At 34.8% G+C, this 19,326-nt stretch overlaps 1 protein-coding gene across 4 annotated transcripts in view; it reads left to right on the top strand.

The window, feature by feature from the left end:
• Positions 1–5,890: 5,890 nt before the first annotated feature.
• Positions 5,891–19,326, top strand: part of abcc3 (ATP-binding cassette, sub-family C (CFTR/MRP), member 3) — a 67,683-nt gene continuing 54,247 nt past the window's right edge. The window contains exon 1 of one of the 4 annotated variants that reach the window (XM_051914171.1): positions 5,891–6,171. In XM_051914171.1, the coding sequence (XP_051770131.1) occupies positions 6,139–6,171 (33 nt within the window). In that variant the 5' untranslated portion in view covers positions 5,891–6,138. The remainder of the gene's footprint in view (positions 6,172–19,326) is intronic. The other 3 variants (XM_051914170.1, XM_051914167.1, XM_051914168.1) reach the window with 3 other exon arrangements.

The following is a 19,326-nucleotide window of genomic DNA, read 5'->3' as shown; positions in this document are numbered from 1 at the left end:
AAAATGCTGCGCGCGCCTGAGATGCCCACAGATGATGACTAGGTAGGCAGCTTACTGTGTATTGAGACACACTGCAGCTGATGCGATTCCTCAGGACGGCATCTAAAAGTTTAGTTCAGGAAAAAGTGTCTTTTTCTATTATTTACATTGAAGTAGGCTTATATAATAACAAATAATAATAGCAGTAAAAGTGAAAGCTTTTTGTGTGTTTTTGACGTAGCTACCATTGCAATACCGCGGTGAATAAGTATATTGACAGGTTTTTCAACTTAATATTGTATCATCTTAACACTTTTTATATCACTATCTATCATCTATCTATCTTTTCGAATCTCAAAATCTATTTTAGCGTGTCAGCGCCGTTTTTGAAGAGTGCGCATGCGCGTAAATGCGTACGGGAACCCCAGCGCATGACGTAAGAGGGAACCCGCGATAAATCAAACGTCGAATTAAAAAAAAAACGCCAGAGAACTACAACAGTGAAGTCCTCAGATATCAGAGAAATAACGTTGTGGAGAAAGCTGCTGACTGAATGAACCGCGTGTAGTTAGTAAGTGTACACCAAACACTGCAGTTAAGTTTAACGTGATTAATAATGAACGGCTTTCTGTTGTTTGTGTAAAGTAACGATCTCGAATCGGTCTGATATCGGTGAACTAACGTCGTTCAAACGACCATGTTAATACGATTTCTAAAAACAGTCGCTATTATCTAGTCAGTTTCCACAATGATGCATCGTACTATGGTGCTTAAAGGGATAGTTCACCCAAAAATAAAATTCTGTCATCATTTACTCACTCTCAAGTTGTTCCAAACCTGTATGAATTTCTTTGTTCTGCTGAACACATAAGAAGATATTTTGGAGGATATGGGAAACCAAACAGTTGTGGGACACGTTTGGCAACTACTATGGAAGTCAATGGGGTCCATCAACTGTTTGGCTACCAACATTCTGCAAAATATCTTCTTTTGTGTTCAGCAGAATAAAGAAATTCACACAGGTTTGGAATAACTTGAGAGTGAGTGTTTGTCACATGCATTCAGCTTCAACAGTCTATTTTTAGGTTTTCATTGATAATATCGCAACTTACAAGAAAGAAAGTTTAAAATTTTGTTTAAATGTGTTCAAATAATATTTTTTTGTGTGTCACCCAGATCCTGGGTCGGACGTAACAACCCAGTGTTTGGGTAGTTTTTGTGTTACACAGATCCTGGGTCGGACGTAACAACCCAGTGTTTGGGTAGTTCTTGTGTTACACAGATCCTGGGTCGGACGTAACAACCCAGCGTTTGGGTAGTTTTTGTGTTACCCAGATCCTGGGTCAGACATAACACCCCAGCGTTTGGGTAGTTTTTGTGTTACCCAGATCCTGGGTCAGACGTAACACCCCAGCGTTTGGGTAGTTTTTGTGTTACCCAGATCCTGGGTCAGACGTAACAACCCAATGTTTGGGTAGTTTCTGTGTTACTCAGCTCCTGGGTCAGACGTAACAACCCAGCGTTTGGGTAGTTCTTGTGTTACACAGATCCTGGGTCAGACGTAACAGCGTTTGGGTTATTTATCGCAGGCTTTTTGCGCCCTCTTCAGGAGAAAGCAGTGCAGCTCTGGTGCATGTCTTCAGTAAATTACAGGTTTGTGTACATTTTATTTTATCTAAAAATGCGTTATTGTTCTGTATATCATTTAATTGTATGCAAAGCAACATACAGAGGCGCGATGTGAGTCACCTAAACGAGTGTTGCGTTGGTCTTTTCATGTGATGGAAACGCCTGATGTCTTGCAAAAAATTGTATGGTTTTATTCAAAAAGATACAGAATATAAACACTTAGCACATTAAATATGTTCTCAGAATTGAACACTGATTATTTATGGACAGGTTATGGAGTCAGTCACAGCATTTTTCGGCTAAGAGTGAAACGCAGGTGGCGGTCTGAAGTTATCAGTTCCCCCGCCGAACGCGAGTCATCTCCGGCACGAGATCCAGCGCCGTTACGGTGGAAACAGACAACAGAGACTGGTCGCCCTTATGAAACAAAAATATATGGGTATATACTGCAAAATATAATGCGATATATTACATAATATATTTCCATGTTTGGGAAATTAGTGCTTTTCAATATACTGCAATATATGCGTTGACCATGTATGGCTATATATTGATACATATAAAATATTTATAAATGTAGACAAAGACAGCATAAAGTTTTATCCTTTATTGTGTACATATATTGCACATACATGTTCCCATATAAATGCATTGTACACACATATATACACACATTGATGGAATGAGTTACAATCAGTGGTTACAACAGACTTCTGGTTCCCAGCATGCTTTGCTTCTGACTGTTAAAGGAGAGTAAATGTTAAAATTAAGTGTTATTTCATGTGTTTTGTTCAATATTGATATAGGGGGAGATCTGTTAGTGTTTAAAGTTGTATTATTTTAGAATTTAAAAGGTTTTCTGGTATGTGTGAGTTTTTGGGGTTATCATTGTGCTGAAGAGTAGAGCCTGAGGTTAGGCTGATGATTGGCTGAACATCATTAAAACTATAATAACTTTATTATAAAAGTCCCGGCTGTGCACACTACAGCACAGTGATAGTCTCTTGGGTAGAAACTAGTACATGCAGGTGTGCTTTTGTTAACTAACTTGAAAATATGAAACATTTAAAATGTTAATAATTATAAAATATAATGAATGTGTTACATCATATATTTTATGTGTTTACACTGCATGAGTAAATATATCTGCAATATCTGATCACATATAAATCTATATATTATGAAGTGTATTACTGAATATAAAATTACATACACTATGATATATTAGTAAATATATTATCACATATTTTTTAATATATGAAAAGCGGCAATTCCTTTTGTATTATTAAATATATTGTAATATATTTACGCAATATATTTTTCTGTATATTTTCAAATCATGTAATATATTTATCATTCATATATAGGGAAATATATTTTCTTTCCATAAGGGTGATTACACTTGAATTACTTCTAAATGTTTCATTTTTACTTCTAATATTTGTTAAACGAGCTTAAATGTAGGTAATATGTATTAAAAACGATATAAAATATGCTATACTATAAAATATGATAGAAAAATAAAGGAATTATCATGCAAACCAGTGGTTGTGTGGAGTATTTAAAAAAAGTTTAGAGGATTTAAGTTAATCAGTAAATATTAATTTGTGCATGAAGTAAAAAAAAAAGAAGAAGCTAGTATTATAGTAAAAATGAATCAACCCATAATGCTGGGTTAAATAATCAACCCAATTTGCTGGGTAAAATTAACCCAACATGTGTTCTGTCCTGTATTTACCCAGCCCTTGGGTTGAAAACATCCCAAATTTGGTTGTTTTTAACCCAGTGTTTTTTAGAGAGTATTTATTTTATCCGTATGTTGTGTATGATAACTACTGTCTGACAAACAGACATAAACTGTTTTTACACTCTAGATATTCTTTCCTGGGTTAAAAAAAATCATCATTCTGAAGTCTCTTTTGAACCACTAGAGGGCGCACAACACCCAAAAAGAAAAGACATCACAGTTTGTACAAGAAACAAAGAATATATTAAACATTTGTACAGCTATGCTCGAGCTCTCTGGATTGATTTCCTTTGAAAGTGTTTCCTGTATTTGTGCTTTAGTAATCTGGACATTATAGTTTTTTTTTGTTTGTTTTTAAGATAATAGGCCTATTCCTTGGTATTATAAAGTGTCTATACCTGTCATTTCTCTTATGATTCAGCAATTATCATGACTTCCAGTCAAGAAGAATAATAGAGGCAATAAACAGTGGATGGAAAAACAACGGATAGTTATTCTATAATATAAAAACAGACTTGTGGAGATATAAACACACACAGGCCTTTCCTCATTGTTTCTTCAGCATTTACAGATTCGTGACAGCAACAGTCCTATATGACTGATGTATGTATGTACCTGACGACAGTTTGCATGAATGCAAATGAAGGTCTTGTAAGTCCTATTATACTCCTGTGGGGGGTAATAATGCAAATATGTGTGTGGTTTTTCCTGCGATTCGATGTATGCAAGCATTGTGACACACATACATTGGGGATCGGTCAGAGATATCTCTGGTTACACTGTACAGAAGGTCTCATTTCACAGCGTTATTCAATGCATTACCTGCTATTAGTAAATTCTGTAGAAGTCTTGTGTGTCATTAGCTCATAACTAATGTTAACAAATGAAATCTTATTGTAAATGTTACCAAATCAAGTCCAAATAAAAATCTAAAAATGTTTATGTTTAGTAGACGCGTTTGTGTGTTTCTGACTTATGCATAATCTTGGGGATAAACTATTGAAAATATTCCCCAGATGTTGGGTAAATCTGCGGGAAAACTAATTTTGTCCTTTAGAAAATTGTTCATTTGTTTCTGTATGTGAATGGTTTGGATTAATTTGCTGTAATTTTAAATCCGTAAGCCATGGACCCACAAATATGACAGATAGTCATGTGAGGGACCTGTTTTCATCTATAAAACCTAATACTGTTAAAAATTATTATTATGAATATGTAAAATATTTAGTTTCTATTACATTACATTACATAATTGCATAGTTAGATGTATTTTATTCATTTATTTATTTTTATAAAATTATTTTAATCAGATATACTAATTTATTATTTATTTAAATCCCTCTTTTTTATTTTATTCAATTTATTTAATTTTAGTAGTTACTTAGTTTAATCTTATTTTTATTTAATTTATTTGTTTTTAGCTTAATCCAATTTATTTTATTTTTTAAATATAGTTTTATTTATTTTAATATATTGTATTATTTATTTATTTATTTAATCATGTTTATTTATTTTATTTAAATTGTATTTATTTATGTTTATCCATTTATTTCAATATAATGTATTGATTTATTATTTATTTATTTTAATTATTTTTTATTTAATTCAAATTTATTTTGTTAAATCTTATTTTAATTTAATTTATGTTTTTAATCAAATTTATTTAATTTATTTAAATACAATTTTATTTATTTTATTTATTTATCTTAATTTAATTTATTAATTTATTATTTATTTATTAAAATGATTTCTATTTATTTAAACTTATTTAAATAAAGTTGTATTTATTTATTTTAATCAATTCATTTTAATATAATGTATTCATTTATTATTTTAATAATTTTATATTTGATTCAAATTTATTTATTTTGTTAGTTTAATGTTATTTTAATTTATTTACGTTTTAAGTTTAATCAACTTTATTTTATTTCTTTAAATACAATTAATTTATTTTAGTTTAATGTATTGATTTTTATTTATTTATTTTTATTTATTTTAATCAATTTATTTTAATATAATGTATTCATTTATTATTTATTTTAATATATTTTTTTTTCAAATTTATTTATATTGTTAATCTTATTTTTTTTCTAACTTATGTTTCAGTTTAATCAAATTTATTTTATTTATTTAAATACAATTTTATTTATTTTATAAATTTATTTCAATTTAAAGTATTAATTTATCATTTATTTATTAAAATTATTTTTTTAGTTTAAATTTATTTAAATAAAGTTGTATTTATTTATTTTAATCAATTTATTTCAATATAATGTATTGATTTATTATTTTAGTTATTTTTATTTGATTCAAATGTATTCATTTTGTTAGTTTAATTTTAGTTATTTTTATTTAGGCCTATTTATTTATTACACTTTTCTCAAAATTTTTCCACAGACCCCCAGGCACTCCCCTGTGGCCCCGGACCCCAGTCTGAGAACCCCAGCCCTGCCTTTAATGTGTGGCTTTAGCGCGTGAGCGCGCGCCTGCAACATACGCGCAGAAAGTGGGCGGACTCTCGTGCCATGACAACCTCAGAGTGACTGTACTGTACCGACGGGGGTAAGTAAGTAGTTGTGGACGTCACACGCGTTCCCCGGGGGAGGAGGTTAGGTACCGGCCACAACTAATAACAGATTATCTGTCTGTCCGTCGATGCAGTGCGTGTCGTCCATGTACGCGCGCATGACCGTGTGTTTTAGTTGCATGCAAGAACAAAAGAGCAGCAAAGAAAAGCAGCCACATCCTCTCGGCACAAGGAAGAGGTCCATTTAACAGCTGCGATGGAGCACTTATGCGGCCAACTTCCATTCTGGGTAAGTTCTCAATAACTCCCGCGTGCGAAACGCATCTGTACCCGCAGCCTCTGTGTTGTGTAACAGGTTTGGGTGTTTTAGCAGCTTATCAGATGAAGAAGCTTCTCTGTTTCCCTGACACTCATTAAACTACAAACGGATCATCAGAGCTGCGGGAGCGGCGGCGTTACGCGTTAATGTTTGCGTTACTTTGTATCAGATTCACGCTCCGCCGCGTTACAGATGTTGCGAATTGTATCATCGGTTCCGAATTGTCAGACTGAATCGGTTCCCGCGGTCTGGTGTCAACAGTTGACTCGTGCTGAATTCGGAACCGCATACTACTCTTACTGTTTCTGCCATAGAAAGATATGGGAAAGTAGTAGGAGTAGCTGCTAGTATGAATGAACTGCACACATGATGGACTCGCAGTGATTCGGTTCAACAGCGAATTATGAGAACCGAGGATTGAGTTTGAATACTTTAACAGATGCTGGGATGTGTTTTTAATTTCAGCATTGCAAATTACATTATATACAACTGAAAAGTTCAAGTGTACTTAGGTTTAACTTTTCTGAACTGAGCTGAATGACTGCAAGAAACTGATACACGTGAACTAACTAAACATTATTAATATTAACAGCAATATACATCTACAGCTCCTTAAACTCTATCTGCATTCTGAGCGGTTTTGAGATATTGAGCTTCGAAGTTTTGTATTTACACAAGTTTCTTTAATACATGAAAATGACAGAGACCGTAAATGTATTCTAACTGTACAATATCAAATCCTCTCAGATTTGTAAATGGGGATTTTTGGAACGGGTCAAATGCAGATAAAACCTTCTAATTCTGAAAAATCACTTTTCGCTTGGAATAATTTTTAAACAGTTTACTTATAATTTGTTTTAAAACATAAAATTAGTGTTGTAACAGTGTGTTGACATGCTTTCTATGACATTTATTTCATATTTTAGAATGAATTTTATATGAATATTCATTTATAATGAATTTTTCTGTGCTAAATATTTTGTCCAGTGCAGATGTTAAATTTAGGTAGGAATATGGTGTTTAATTTAACACATTATTGCAGGAAGCGTTTAAGTTTAAGTTTAGTTTAGACAGAAAGCAGCTACTGTAACACATCTGACTTTATTCCACAGAAAGAGGGACATTTCTGAAATAACATGCTAACGTTTATTGTTGTAATTAAGACCCCATCAATTAAATTATCTATTTGAGCTTTAAAGCTTAATATTGTAAAATTTAAGACTAAAAAAAGCAGCAAAGGTTAAATAAACATTGAAAAATGTTTCACTGACTATATATAATTAAAAATATTTCACATTTAAAATATTTAAATTATTTCAACTACGCAACAACTCAGTTTTTACCAACAATGTAAATTGTAACATTTCATCTCACTTAATATAGTTTATACACTTTAATCCAGTGTGCCGTAGAGCTTTATAGGTACAGAGGTCAGTACAAGCACACAGGACGGATCAAGGTTAAAACATAACCTAATATATACATAACTTTCCCTCGTATCACAATGACGTGAATGGAATAAAGCAAATAGACTACAAAACCCGAACCTATCCTCTTAAAGGATTAGTTCACTTCTGAATTAAAATTTCCTGATAATTTATGTCATCCAAGATGTTCATGTCTTTCTTTCTTCAGTGGAAAAGAAATGAAGGTTTTTGAGGAAAACATTCCAGGATTTTTCTCCATATAGTGGACTTCACTGGGGTTCAACGGGTTGAAGGTCCAAATGTCAGTTTCAGTGCAGCTTCAAAGAGCTCTACATGATCCCAGACGAGGAATAAGAGTCTTATCTAGAGAAACCATCGGACATTTTCTAAAAAAAATAAACATTATATACTTTTTAACCACAAATGCTCGTCTTGAACTGCTCTGTGATGCTCCACACATTACGTAATCACGTTGGAAAGATCATGCGTGACGCAGGTGGAATCTCATTTTCTCCTCCAACTTCAAAATCGTTTGACATCGTTGTTTTATCTATTTTTTCACTTAGTCTTTCCACGTTCACTTTGTAAACACTGGATCGGTACTTCCACCTACATCACACGTGATCTTTCCAACATGATTACGTAATGTGTGGAGCATCACAGAGCAGTGCAAGACGAGCATTTGTGGTTAAAAAGTATATAATGTTTATTTTTTTTAGAAAATGGCTGATGGTTTCTCTAGATAGCTAAAGCAAAACGCAAAAAAAGAGACTGAAATTCCCTGGAATTTGGGCTGCTGTCATAAAATAGTCGATCATGAGGTTTCTAATAAACGTCGCGTTGTTTAGTCTTCACTGATTTCGCATTTTCTGCTCTCTTTTCCGCTGTCACGGATTACTCCGGCGAAATGACAAAGAAAGCTAACCCTGATTGGTCCTCGTGTGTGCATTCGAAGTGCTGATTGGCTCACAGATAGAACCTTACAGAATAAGAATATGTGAATAACTCAATTTTGACAAAAATGTCAGATAGAACCATATAATTCCAGGTGGATGAAATGAGTTTATTTGATCATTTTAGAGCATATAACATGACGGTGGGATTCTAGGGTCCACATAAACAACCAGTGAATTGAATTTTTTGAAAGGAGCTGATTCAGGGAAATGAGTCAGTGTGTTTAATTGGCGTACGTGAGGAAGACGCTCTGCAACTTCCATTAATATCAACAGTAATGTGTTTTTCTCCGAATGCTCGGCCACAGGTTCTGGAGAGAAATTTCTGTTGTTTATGAGGTTATTCGAGGTAATGGCATCCGTGTGCGTGGCCTAGTTAGTCCCACAGACACAGCGAAGGCTTATTCTCCTGTACAGTCAGTATTACAGACGATCAACACTATGTAGGTTAAGAAGAAATGCAAAGGGCTGGAAATGTCCTCTGTTCCCCCAGACTCCTCAGTCACTGGGTCAAAACAGGACAGGCCTACATGACTGTTAAAATCAAGTTTATTTTGAATTAATTTGTGTTTATAGGTGAATCTTTGGTCAAATATAGTATCGAGCGCACTGACACTATCATCTAAGGTCTATATTACAAATGTGAGTGTGTCGAATCACATGATAATTAAGTACTCCGATATATACTGCACATGGTCATATTAGACAGTTTGATCATTAGTAATGTGATTAAACTCGCCATGCAGCTGCTGTTTTGAATCCTTCAATGCAGACTATAGCTATAAGTGTATTGTATAGGTTCAGACACAGCTGTCTGGCTGCATTCAGCTCATTTTATTCTGCTCACTCAGGTTTAGATTAGCTCGCTCAAAGCCACGGGGCATGTGAGGTGAATGCGGAGCGTTCTGCGTCTCTCTCCGACCGTACAGTATGTGTCAGCGTGCTCCTCGCTGCATAACATTGATGCACGAGACACTGGGAAACACGTCTCTCTCCCACTTTTTTCGTCTCCATTTTTCTTGCTCTGCATCTGTGCATCACATACTGTGTATGTCCTCAAATGCCTCCTTCATTCATTCCCATAGTGATTGCAGAACAGCGCCACTGCTCTAGTTATATGAAGGACAGTAAAACAATAAAGAAAACCTTCTGCTGTTATCATGAAAACAGATAATTCATGTCAGGGACACTCTGAAAACCACTGGATTAAAAACAACCCAAATTGGGTAAATAAATATAATAGGACAGAAGTAGTGTTGTCAAAAGTACCGGTACTTCGGTACCAAGTCGGTACTGAAATTTAGAAAATGTGCATACCAGCATTTCTGTAGTACCGGGAGTACTGAGTATCCGGGTATATTCGGTACCCACTGATAGGAATGTGCCAGTGTTTACATGAATATGACACGAGTGAAGCACAAAGCTTTGTTTACAGAAGAAATAATAGGTTAGCAATTAAATGTGACATCGCAGCCATGGAAACAATTTGGTTCATGCCGAATGAGAGAGGTACGTGAGTCCATACATTTAAGCTTTGTATTCTGTTTTGCGAATCTCGATCTGGTCACCTGATTATCAGAGAATTTAACAATATTCCATTAGTTATTCCACTGAACATGGAGTCTCAAATCTTCACTCACGCAGGGGATTATAAACGTTCCTTCCTTTGGTTCGCTTTTAATTAGGCCTGTTATATTCGCCTATAGATTAGGCTTATATATTGTTGTATTCTTCACTGTGGTAAAGTAGAAAAAAACACCGTAGGACAGAAACCTTTTTGCTTGCACGTCAGTTTCTATTTAACACAGTTTGTTCTTGTTATTAGACTTTATAAGGCGCAGCAAGTTAATTTGTATAGCGCGTTTCACACACGCCGGTGATCTTTAGTTTCGCTTTCTCTGGTAGCGCAAAATCAAACATAACCTGATTGTGTGAAGATAAAACTCGCTCTTCAGACCTTTAACAGCAAGTGTCAGTTCCTTGTAACATCAGGAGTTAACATGAAGATATTATAAAAGAGAAATGGTCTCTTTCCTGCTGGTGTCCCACATCAAAGAGCAGAGCGGATATATAACACATCTTTGTGTGGAAATAAAAAACGAATGTTTTTTTAAAAAAAATATTTAACTTTCATATTATTTAGATTAACATTATTTACTGATATTTATTTCATAGTTTTACAGTCTAGTGTAAGCATTTGTTTGTTTATTTTTTTTTATATTTCAAAATTTATTTCATTGAGGTATACTGTATATACACACACAAACACACACACACACGCTCCAAATATTTATAAGTATGAGTGCCATCATATCATCAAAATTGGTACCGAGAACCGTACATTTTTATGGTATTGGTACCGACTACTGGAATTAGACACTAGACAGAAGACATGTTGGGTTAATTTTGCCCAGCAAATTGGGTTGTTTATTTAACCCAGCTTTTACTTTATAAATTACTGAATTAATGTTTACAGATTAACGTAAATCTTCTAAACTTTTTTAAATACTCCACACAACCACTGGTTTGCATGATAATTCCTTATCATATTTAATAGTATAGCATATTTTATATTGTTTTTAATACAAATTACCTACATTTAAGCTAATTTAACAAATATTATAAGTAAAAATGAAACATTTAGAAGTTATTCAAGTAGTGTTGTCACGGTACCAAAATTCAAGTAGTCGGTACCAGTACCATTAAAAATTTACGGTTCTCGGTACCAATTTCGGTACCACAGCAAAATCTGTTGGAAATATTTTACTATTTTATTTAACTGGCCTATTTTAAAGACATTAAATATGATGGTACTCATACATATAAATATTTGGAGCGTGTGTGTGTATGTTTGTGTGTGTATATACAGTATACCTCAATGAAATAAATTTTGAAATATAAAAAAATAAATAAACAAATGCTCAAACATCCATTTTGTATTTATTTTGGCTATTCCTTCAGTGAAACGACACACTACAGCCTGTAAAACTATGAAATAAATATCAGTAAATAATTTTAATCTAAATAATATGAAAGTTCAATATTATTTAAAAAAAACATTCGTTTTTTATTTCCACACAAAGATGTGTTATATATCCGCTCTGCTCTTTGATGTGGGACACCAGCAGGAAAGAGACCATTTCTCTTTAATAATATCTTCATGTTATCTGATGTTACAAGGAACTGACACTTGCTGTTAAAGGTCTGAAGAGCGAGTTTTATCTTCAGACATTCAGGCTATGTTTGATTTTGCGCTGCCAGAGAAAGCGAAACTAAAGATCACCGGCGTGTGTGAAAAGCGCTATACAAATTAACTTGATGCGCCTTATAAAGTCTAATAACAAGAACAAACTGTGTTAAATAGAAACTGACGTGCAAGCAAAAAGGTTTCTGTCCTACGGTGTATTTTTCTACTTTACCACAGTGAAGAATGCGAATATAACAGGCCTAATTAAAAGCGAACCAAAGGAAGGAACGTTTATAATCCCCTGCGTGAGTGAAGATTTGAGACTCCATGTTCAGTGGAATAACTAATGGAATATTGTTAAATTCTCTGATAATCAGGTGACCAGATCGAGATTCGCAAAACAGAATACAAAGCTTAAATGTATGGACTCGTACCTCTCTCATTCGGCATGAACCAAAATGTTTCCATGGCTGCGATGTCACATTTAATTGCTAACCTATTATTTCTTCTGTAAACAAAGCTTTGTGCTTCACTCGTGTCATATTCATGTAAATACTGCCACAGTCCTATCAGTGGGTACCGAATATACCCGGATACTCAGTACTCCCGGTACTACAGAAATGCTGGTATCGTCACATTTTCAAAATTTCAGTACCGACTTAGTACCGAAGTACCGGTCCTTTTGACAACACTATATTCAAGTATAATCGACCAGTCTCTGTTGTCCTGTTTCCACCTTAAGGGCGCTGGATCTCGTGCCGGAGATGGCTCGCGTTTGGTGGGGGACGTAACGACTCAAACGCTGGGTTGTTACGTCCGAGCCAGGATCTGGGTAACACAAAAACGGACCAATCAGATTTTTTAGTGGGTGATAATTGTTTTTTTTTTTATTGTTTTTTTATTTTATTTTAATTATTTTATTTTTATAATATAATTTTTTATCAGCAAGGAACTGATAAATGGCAGATTTATAAATTCTATATGATATTATCTAAATAAATTACAAATAAAAGCTACGATCGGTGCATTTAGCCATCACAACATCTACAGCGTACAGTATGAACAAATTAATATTCATTTCAAGATTTTTTTAAAGATCACATTTAAGTGTATATTAAATTATAAGCATTTTATAAACTGTAAGTGAGTGTTAGATGACGGCAAAAGTAGATGTAAAATGAGCATGCACAAAAAATATCCAATATTGACCAATACAGACTGAAATAGTACCAATATATTGTGCATTTCCAGTAACAATCATACACACGCTGTCACTGTATCAGCCTGTATATTTGTTAATCTAAATTATTCCAGTGTCATTTTGCAGATAAACTGATGACACGTACTCAGATAACCTTGTGTGAAAAATGTCCATTATTTCATATCATATAATACATAAAGCATACTATTGATTTCATGTTTCACATTTAGGTGAAATTCCTCTCAAAGTTCAACAATGTTTACAGCAGATCAGTGTGAATGACTTGTAACGTTGTTCTGTCCCAATTTCAAACGAGCACAAAGTAGTTAATCCAGCAGGGATTACGTCCCAATAATCTTTAATACTGAATATTACTATAACGAGAGCTAAAGCAATTACTGGCGTGTGTGAAATGTCAGGTAAGGTCTCTCGTTCTGGGACAGAAAATGTTTCTAAGCAGGATTGTCAAGGCCTGCTCAGTTTTAAGTCTCTCACCTCTTCTGACCCCTGTTTATTTCACTGGGAAGTCTTAGACTGCATTGTCGACCTACTTGATTGTCTCGTGACTGACCACCGTATATTTGCCGGTTTTGGATCTGAATTTATTAAATGTCTACTTAAATAAATCCCTATTAGCACTGCGGTCAATTCAGGCAAACACCTAAAGAGCAAGTGCCTTATGCTTTTTTGGGGCATTATTTAATAAATGTTTTCTGCAGTTAAGAAATAAAATGAACCTATTACTTATTTAACTCTCTGTAGTGTCAGTTAGTTTCCCTTGGGTGCCTTTTGTATAGTTTAGTTACTATGGAGTGATTCCAGCACTGTAAATAAAATGTTTAACTACACTCTAAAAATGCTGGGTTAAAACACCCCAATCGCTTGCTTTGTCCATTTTCAACCCAACTTGGGTTGATTTTTAACCCAGCATTTTTGTAGGAAACATTTATTTATACCCCAAAAAAGTATTTTAATGCACTAATTGTGTGTTGTTCTGCTTTATAAATACAAGAATATAAAAAAAGTGGTTCGTGTTGTGGGCAGTCGGATTTCAGCAATCTTTTTAAGGCGTTGCATCACAAATTGTGCAATTTTTTTTTTTTTTTTTTTTAATTTTTTTTTTTTATTGAAGTATTTTTATGTTGGCTTGAGAAAGCCTGACCAGTTTGAAGTAAATTTAATTTAAGTGGATGGATGGATGGAACTTAGTGGCCATTTATGTCGAAACAAGGCTAAGTTGTAGCTTGAGTCAACAGTGTCCCAGTGTTTAGTGCACAATTTCTAGTGTCGTGATAGTGACTCACTGCATAGGGAACTAAGAAGTGTAATAACACTCGGCATCTGTGCTCTGATGTTTGTTTCATTTACACAGAACCAAAGCCTGAAACCTAAACTTATCTAAAACAACATTCATTCTGGTATTTCCCTCAGAAAATGCATAAATGTTTAGCTTTATACTCTTTCGTAGACCTTCAAACCAACACCTCAGTTTTTAAAGATTTTTAAAGCTTCGTGCAGAAATATTACTGAAACATCTATACTTTCAGGTCTCAAAATCCTTCTATGATGCTATTTTAAAGGTTTTTAATGTTGTTTAGAGTCTCCTACGACAGGTTTACATTCATCCAAGGTCAAAAAACACTTTAATTTTCTCATAATATCCACTGCAGCATCAGCTCTTTTCTCTCAGTGTCTGAAACGCTTCGATCAAGGATTCGGTCTCTCTAAACCCCTCCTTTCTGAGAGCTGCTCTGCTCTGATTGGTCGGAAACCAAACACTCATTAGCATATCTGTATTTCAGCACTTGATACATACGAACAGTAACGATTGCATCGCTTTTACCGTATCAAAAATTTGCTTTGGCAGCAGAAAACAGCGTCTTCTCGACATGAACCAAACTCGTCTCAGATACAACTACAGTGATTGAGGGCGGGGCAAAGAGACGCTGTTCAGCCAATGAAGACCAGAGACTGGCATTATGCAAATTAGTTATACACAAACAGATATTTTACACACTATATGAAAGGGTTGAAAACTATTGAGTAAAAGTTAATTTAGTAACTCATGTAGTAAAATGGCTTCTGATTGTGCTTATTTTGATATAAACTGATTATTGCATATGAAACTGGAATCATGTACCACAATAAAGCCTTAAAGTTGCTGCATTTCCATCTGATGACAATAACGATGCACTTTTAATAAGAAATGTGCTGATTATTGTGTGGTTGACCTTGTGTTATAACAATGGAAATGGGAAAATCTCTGTTTCTAAATATATCTTTTGGGTTTCGCTTCTTCATTAAAGCGGTGTGAATTCCCCCTCATGAGGCTTTGCTCGTCGTCAGTGTCTTATGATAACTTGGGAAGGAAATCTGGTGCTTGAAAACTATTTGGAAAGCAAAAGTTTGTCCTTGTGTCACACATTTCCTGTTGAAGTCAGCTTGTTTTTGCTAGTCGTGTGAATCTGAATGCGTGTTTGGATTTTGTGAATCTGAATGCGTGTTTGGATTCCTGAGTTAGCGCTGTGTGCAGGTTTGATGTGTTACGCCTATGAATTTGATATGATACAGGCCGTATTTACACAGCTCACTATAAATGAAATGATCTGTGCAATAGTGCATTTGTGGCATGAATATTTCCAATAATACAGACAGTGATTGCATCAGTAGTAAAGTGCTGCAGTCTTACTTCACTATAAATCTCATGATAACTTCTTTAATTAATTGCTGTGGGTGAACTAAACATTAGTAGGGTTTTTTTTAATGGCTGATGCCAATATCTAGAGAGCCTGATGTACAATAATGCTGATTAAATGCTTATTTTCAGATGCATGCACAGATATTTATGGGTTGTTATATTCATACGCTATCTGATCCAGGTGTGTGTTACTGTACGCAGTGGCCAGCATCAAGCTAATAATTACTTTTTTCTCTTAATGTGGTTTGAGGTTTTTGAGAACACTGTATGCTATTGTGATATTGCAACTGCCTTTCTACAGTATATGAAGAGTGTTGTTTGTGTGTCAAAGCAACTTGTGATAAGCACCGTGTCCCGACGTGGCTTTACAGTCCAATCTAAACATACAGCACGAGCTTTCTAAGAACTGCAAATTTAGGGCAAGTACCTAGAGTGCCTGTCCTGGGGTAACTTCACAGATTAAGGATATTAAACAGGTCATATTCTACATTTTTTCTAGCATTAATCCTTTTGCTTGAAGTCCACTTGTAATGTTTTTTCACACCATAAACAATCATTTTGTGATTAAGTTTGACATGAAAATTGCATTTTTTTTTTTATGTTTCTTGAAATCATCATATCAGAATGATTTCTGAAGGATCATGTGACACTGAAGACTGGAGTAATGATGCTGAAAATTCAGCTTTGATCACAGGAATAAATTACACTTTACTATATATTCACATAGAAAACAGCTGATTTACATTGTAATAATATTTCTGAATTTTTACTGTATTTTTAATCAAATAAATGCAGCTTTGGTGAGCAGTTTTCTTTGAAAACATTAAAAGAAATCATAATTAATTCAAACTTTTGACCGGTACTGTAGATTATTATCATTATTATTACTATTATTAACAAAAATAAAACTACTGGCTACTTTAAAGAAGCTGAAATATAAGAGTTTTGGTCACTAACTAACTAACTAATATAGCAACAAATTAAATTTACTTTGTATATAAATGCAAAGTAAGCATAAGCCACGAACAAAAGAAGTTAATTTCATTAGAGAAAGTAAAAGTGTGTCCAAACATTTGACCAGCAGTGGAACTGAAATCAGTTATTCAAACGATTTTCAAAACTGTATTTGAATCTATTAGTCATATAATATAGTACATATAATATTGGACCCTTTTCTGCAATTATTAACTGCGTAAATATAGCTACAATTTTTATATATTTAAAAAAAAATGTCATAATGTGCAGTTGTATTAATGTACACTCTAAAAAATGCTGGGTTAAAAACAACCCAAGTTGGGTTGAAAATGGACAAACCCAGTGATTGAGTTGTTTTAACCCGGCGAATGGGTTGTTTTAACCCGCGAATGGGTTGTTTTAACCCGGCGATTGGGTTGTTTTAACCCGCGAATGGGTTGTTTTAACCCGGCGATTGGGTTGTTTTAACCCGGCGATTGGGTTGTTTTAACCCGCCGATTGGGTTGCTTTAACCCGCGATTGGGTTGCTTTAACCCGCGATTGGGTTGCTTTAACCCGCGATTGGGTTGCTTTAACCCGCCGATTGGGTTGTTTTAACCCGCCGATTGGGTTGTTTTAACCCGCGAATGGGTTGTTTTAACCCGGCGAATGGGTTGTTTTAACCCGCGAATGGGTTGTTTTAACCCGGCGATTGGGTTGTTTTAACCCGGCGAATGGGTTGCTTTAACCCGGCGATTGGGTTGTTTTAACCCGGCGAATGGGTTGCTTTAACCCGGCGATTGGGTTGCTTTAACCCGGCGATTGGGTTGTTTTAACCCGGCGAATGGGTTGTTTTAACCCGGCGATTGGGTTGTTTTAACCCGGCGATTGGGTTGTTTTAACCCGGCGATTGGGTTGTTTTAACCCGGCGAATGGGTTGCTTTAACCCGGCGATTGGGTTGTTTTAACCCGGCGATTGGGTTGCTTTAACCCGGCGAATGGGTTGCTTTAACCCGGCGATTGGGTTGCTTTAACCCGGCGATTGGGTTGTTTTAAGCCGGCGATTGGGTTGTTTTAAGCCGGCGATTGGGTTGTTTTAAGCTGGCGATTGGGTTGTTTTAAGCCGGCGATTGGGTTGTTTTAACCCAGCAGTTGGGTTAAATGTTAGCCTTAGTTTTATTTAACTCAACTGTTGTTTAAAAATGACTATATTGCTTGCCTAAAATTAACCCAAAGTATGTTGGAAATGAACATTTATTAATAAGTTTAATGAATAATGATTAAGCAATAAACATTTATTAAATTGCTTATTAATAAATGTTTACCTTTTGATTATTATTGTTTCCTCTAGTAATTATGTGTCTGATTTTTAATTTCTAACTTATTTTGGGTTCATTTTAAGCCAGACATATAGTAATTTTTATAGTAATAGTTGAGTTAAATAAAACTAAGGCAAATATTTAACCCAACTGCTGGGTTAAAACAACCCAGTCGCTGAGTTTGTCCATTTTCAACTCAACTTGGGTTGTTTTTAACCCAGTATTTTTCAGAGTGTACTATAATGTATTAATGAAATGCATTTATGACACTATACTTGCCATTAATGGTAAACTAGTTAACGCTGCTATTTGAGTGTTTCTAACAACATTTTCCTCTTTTGGAAAGTCATATAAACGTTTGGGATATTTTCTTTTTCTATTGGAGCAAATGAGAATCACCCAAAAAAATATTTGTTGTAGCTTCTGTTCACCACTGTAGAAGTTCCAGATCACTTCCACTCCGGAGAAACTTGGAAATGTGCAGAGGTTCCGTACTGTGATTTAAGGCTGTGTCTCATTAGTGCCGTCAGCCGTATTTTCTCCGTTACCGCCGTGAGCTCGGCCTGCGCTGTGGACTCTCAGTGGGAAGAGTTTGTGCTCGTCAGCTGGTGTTTTTCAAACAATGTGTCAGCAGACGGCCAACAGAGACCTGTATCTGCTGAGACTCTGCAGGACGAGGGGAGCTGGATCATACCATCTATAACAGGCCCAAACACACACACACACACACACACACACACACACACACACAAAAAGCACAACAAACAAGTGCCATCAACAAAACCTGTTTCGGAAGAATAAATCACAGAGACATTTAATTTTAGATTCACTCTAGCGTGATCAAACATTGAGAATAGAGGTGATTCTGCTTAAAGGACAAATATAATCATTTTGAGTGGAAAAGAATTGAATAGTTCTTCACTGTGCCACTTTTGCAATGAATTACACCTTCACTATATATACTAGAGAATTATTCCTGCACCTTTCGGCAGTTTTTCCTCCTCTTGCGCTGTAGATTAAACCAAGGGACATAATAAGCGTGATAATCTGCAACAACAAAGAGAAGCTTTGAAGTGGAAACTCCATCAGAAACTTCTCGTCTTATTAGCCTGGAGTGGAACGAGCGTTCAGGTGCTCAAACACCGCTGGAGAACGCGTCTCTTATGCATTTGTTTATAATCTAATATGTTCAAATTATCAGCAAAACAATGTGAGTGAAAAATTAACAACATGCTTAGTGTCACAAATCAATCACTGACAGAAAAACACTGCAGAAATGTAAAGATTATTGGAGTACGGTGGATTTAAAAAGTCTACACACCCCTGTTAAAAGAGCTGGTTTTTGTGATGTAAAAAATGAAACAAAGATAAATCATATTAGAACTT

This window comes from Ctenopharyngodon idella, chromosome 12 (genome assembly GCF_019924925.1).
Source record: "Ctenopharyngodon idella isolate HZGC_01 chromosome 12, HZGC01, whole genome shotgun sequence".
Classification (NCBI taxonomy): Eukaryota; Metazoa; Chordata; class Actinopteri; order Cypriniformes; family Xenocyprididae; genus Ctenopharyngodon; species Ctenopharyngodon idella.
This window is presented reverse-complemented; position numbering and strand designations above follow the sequence as displayed.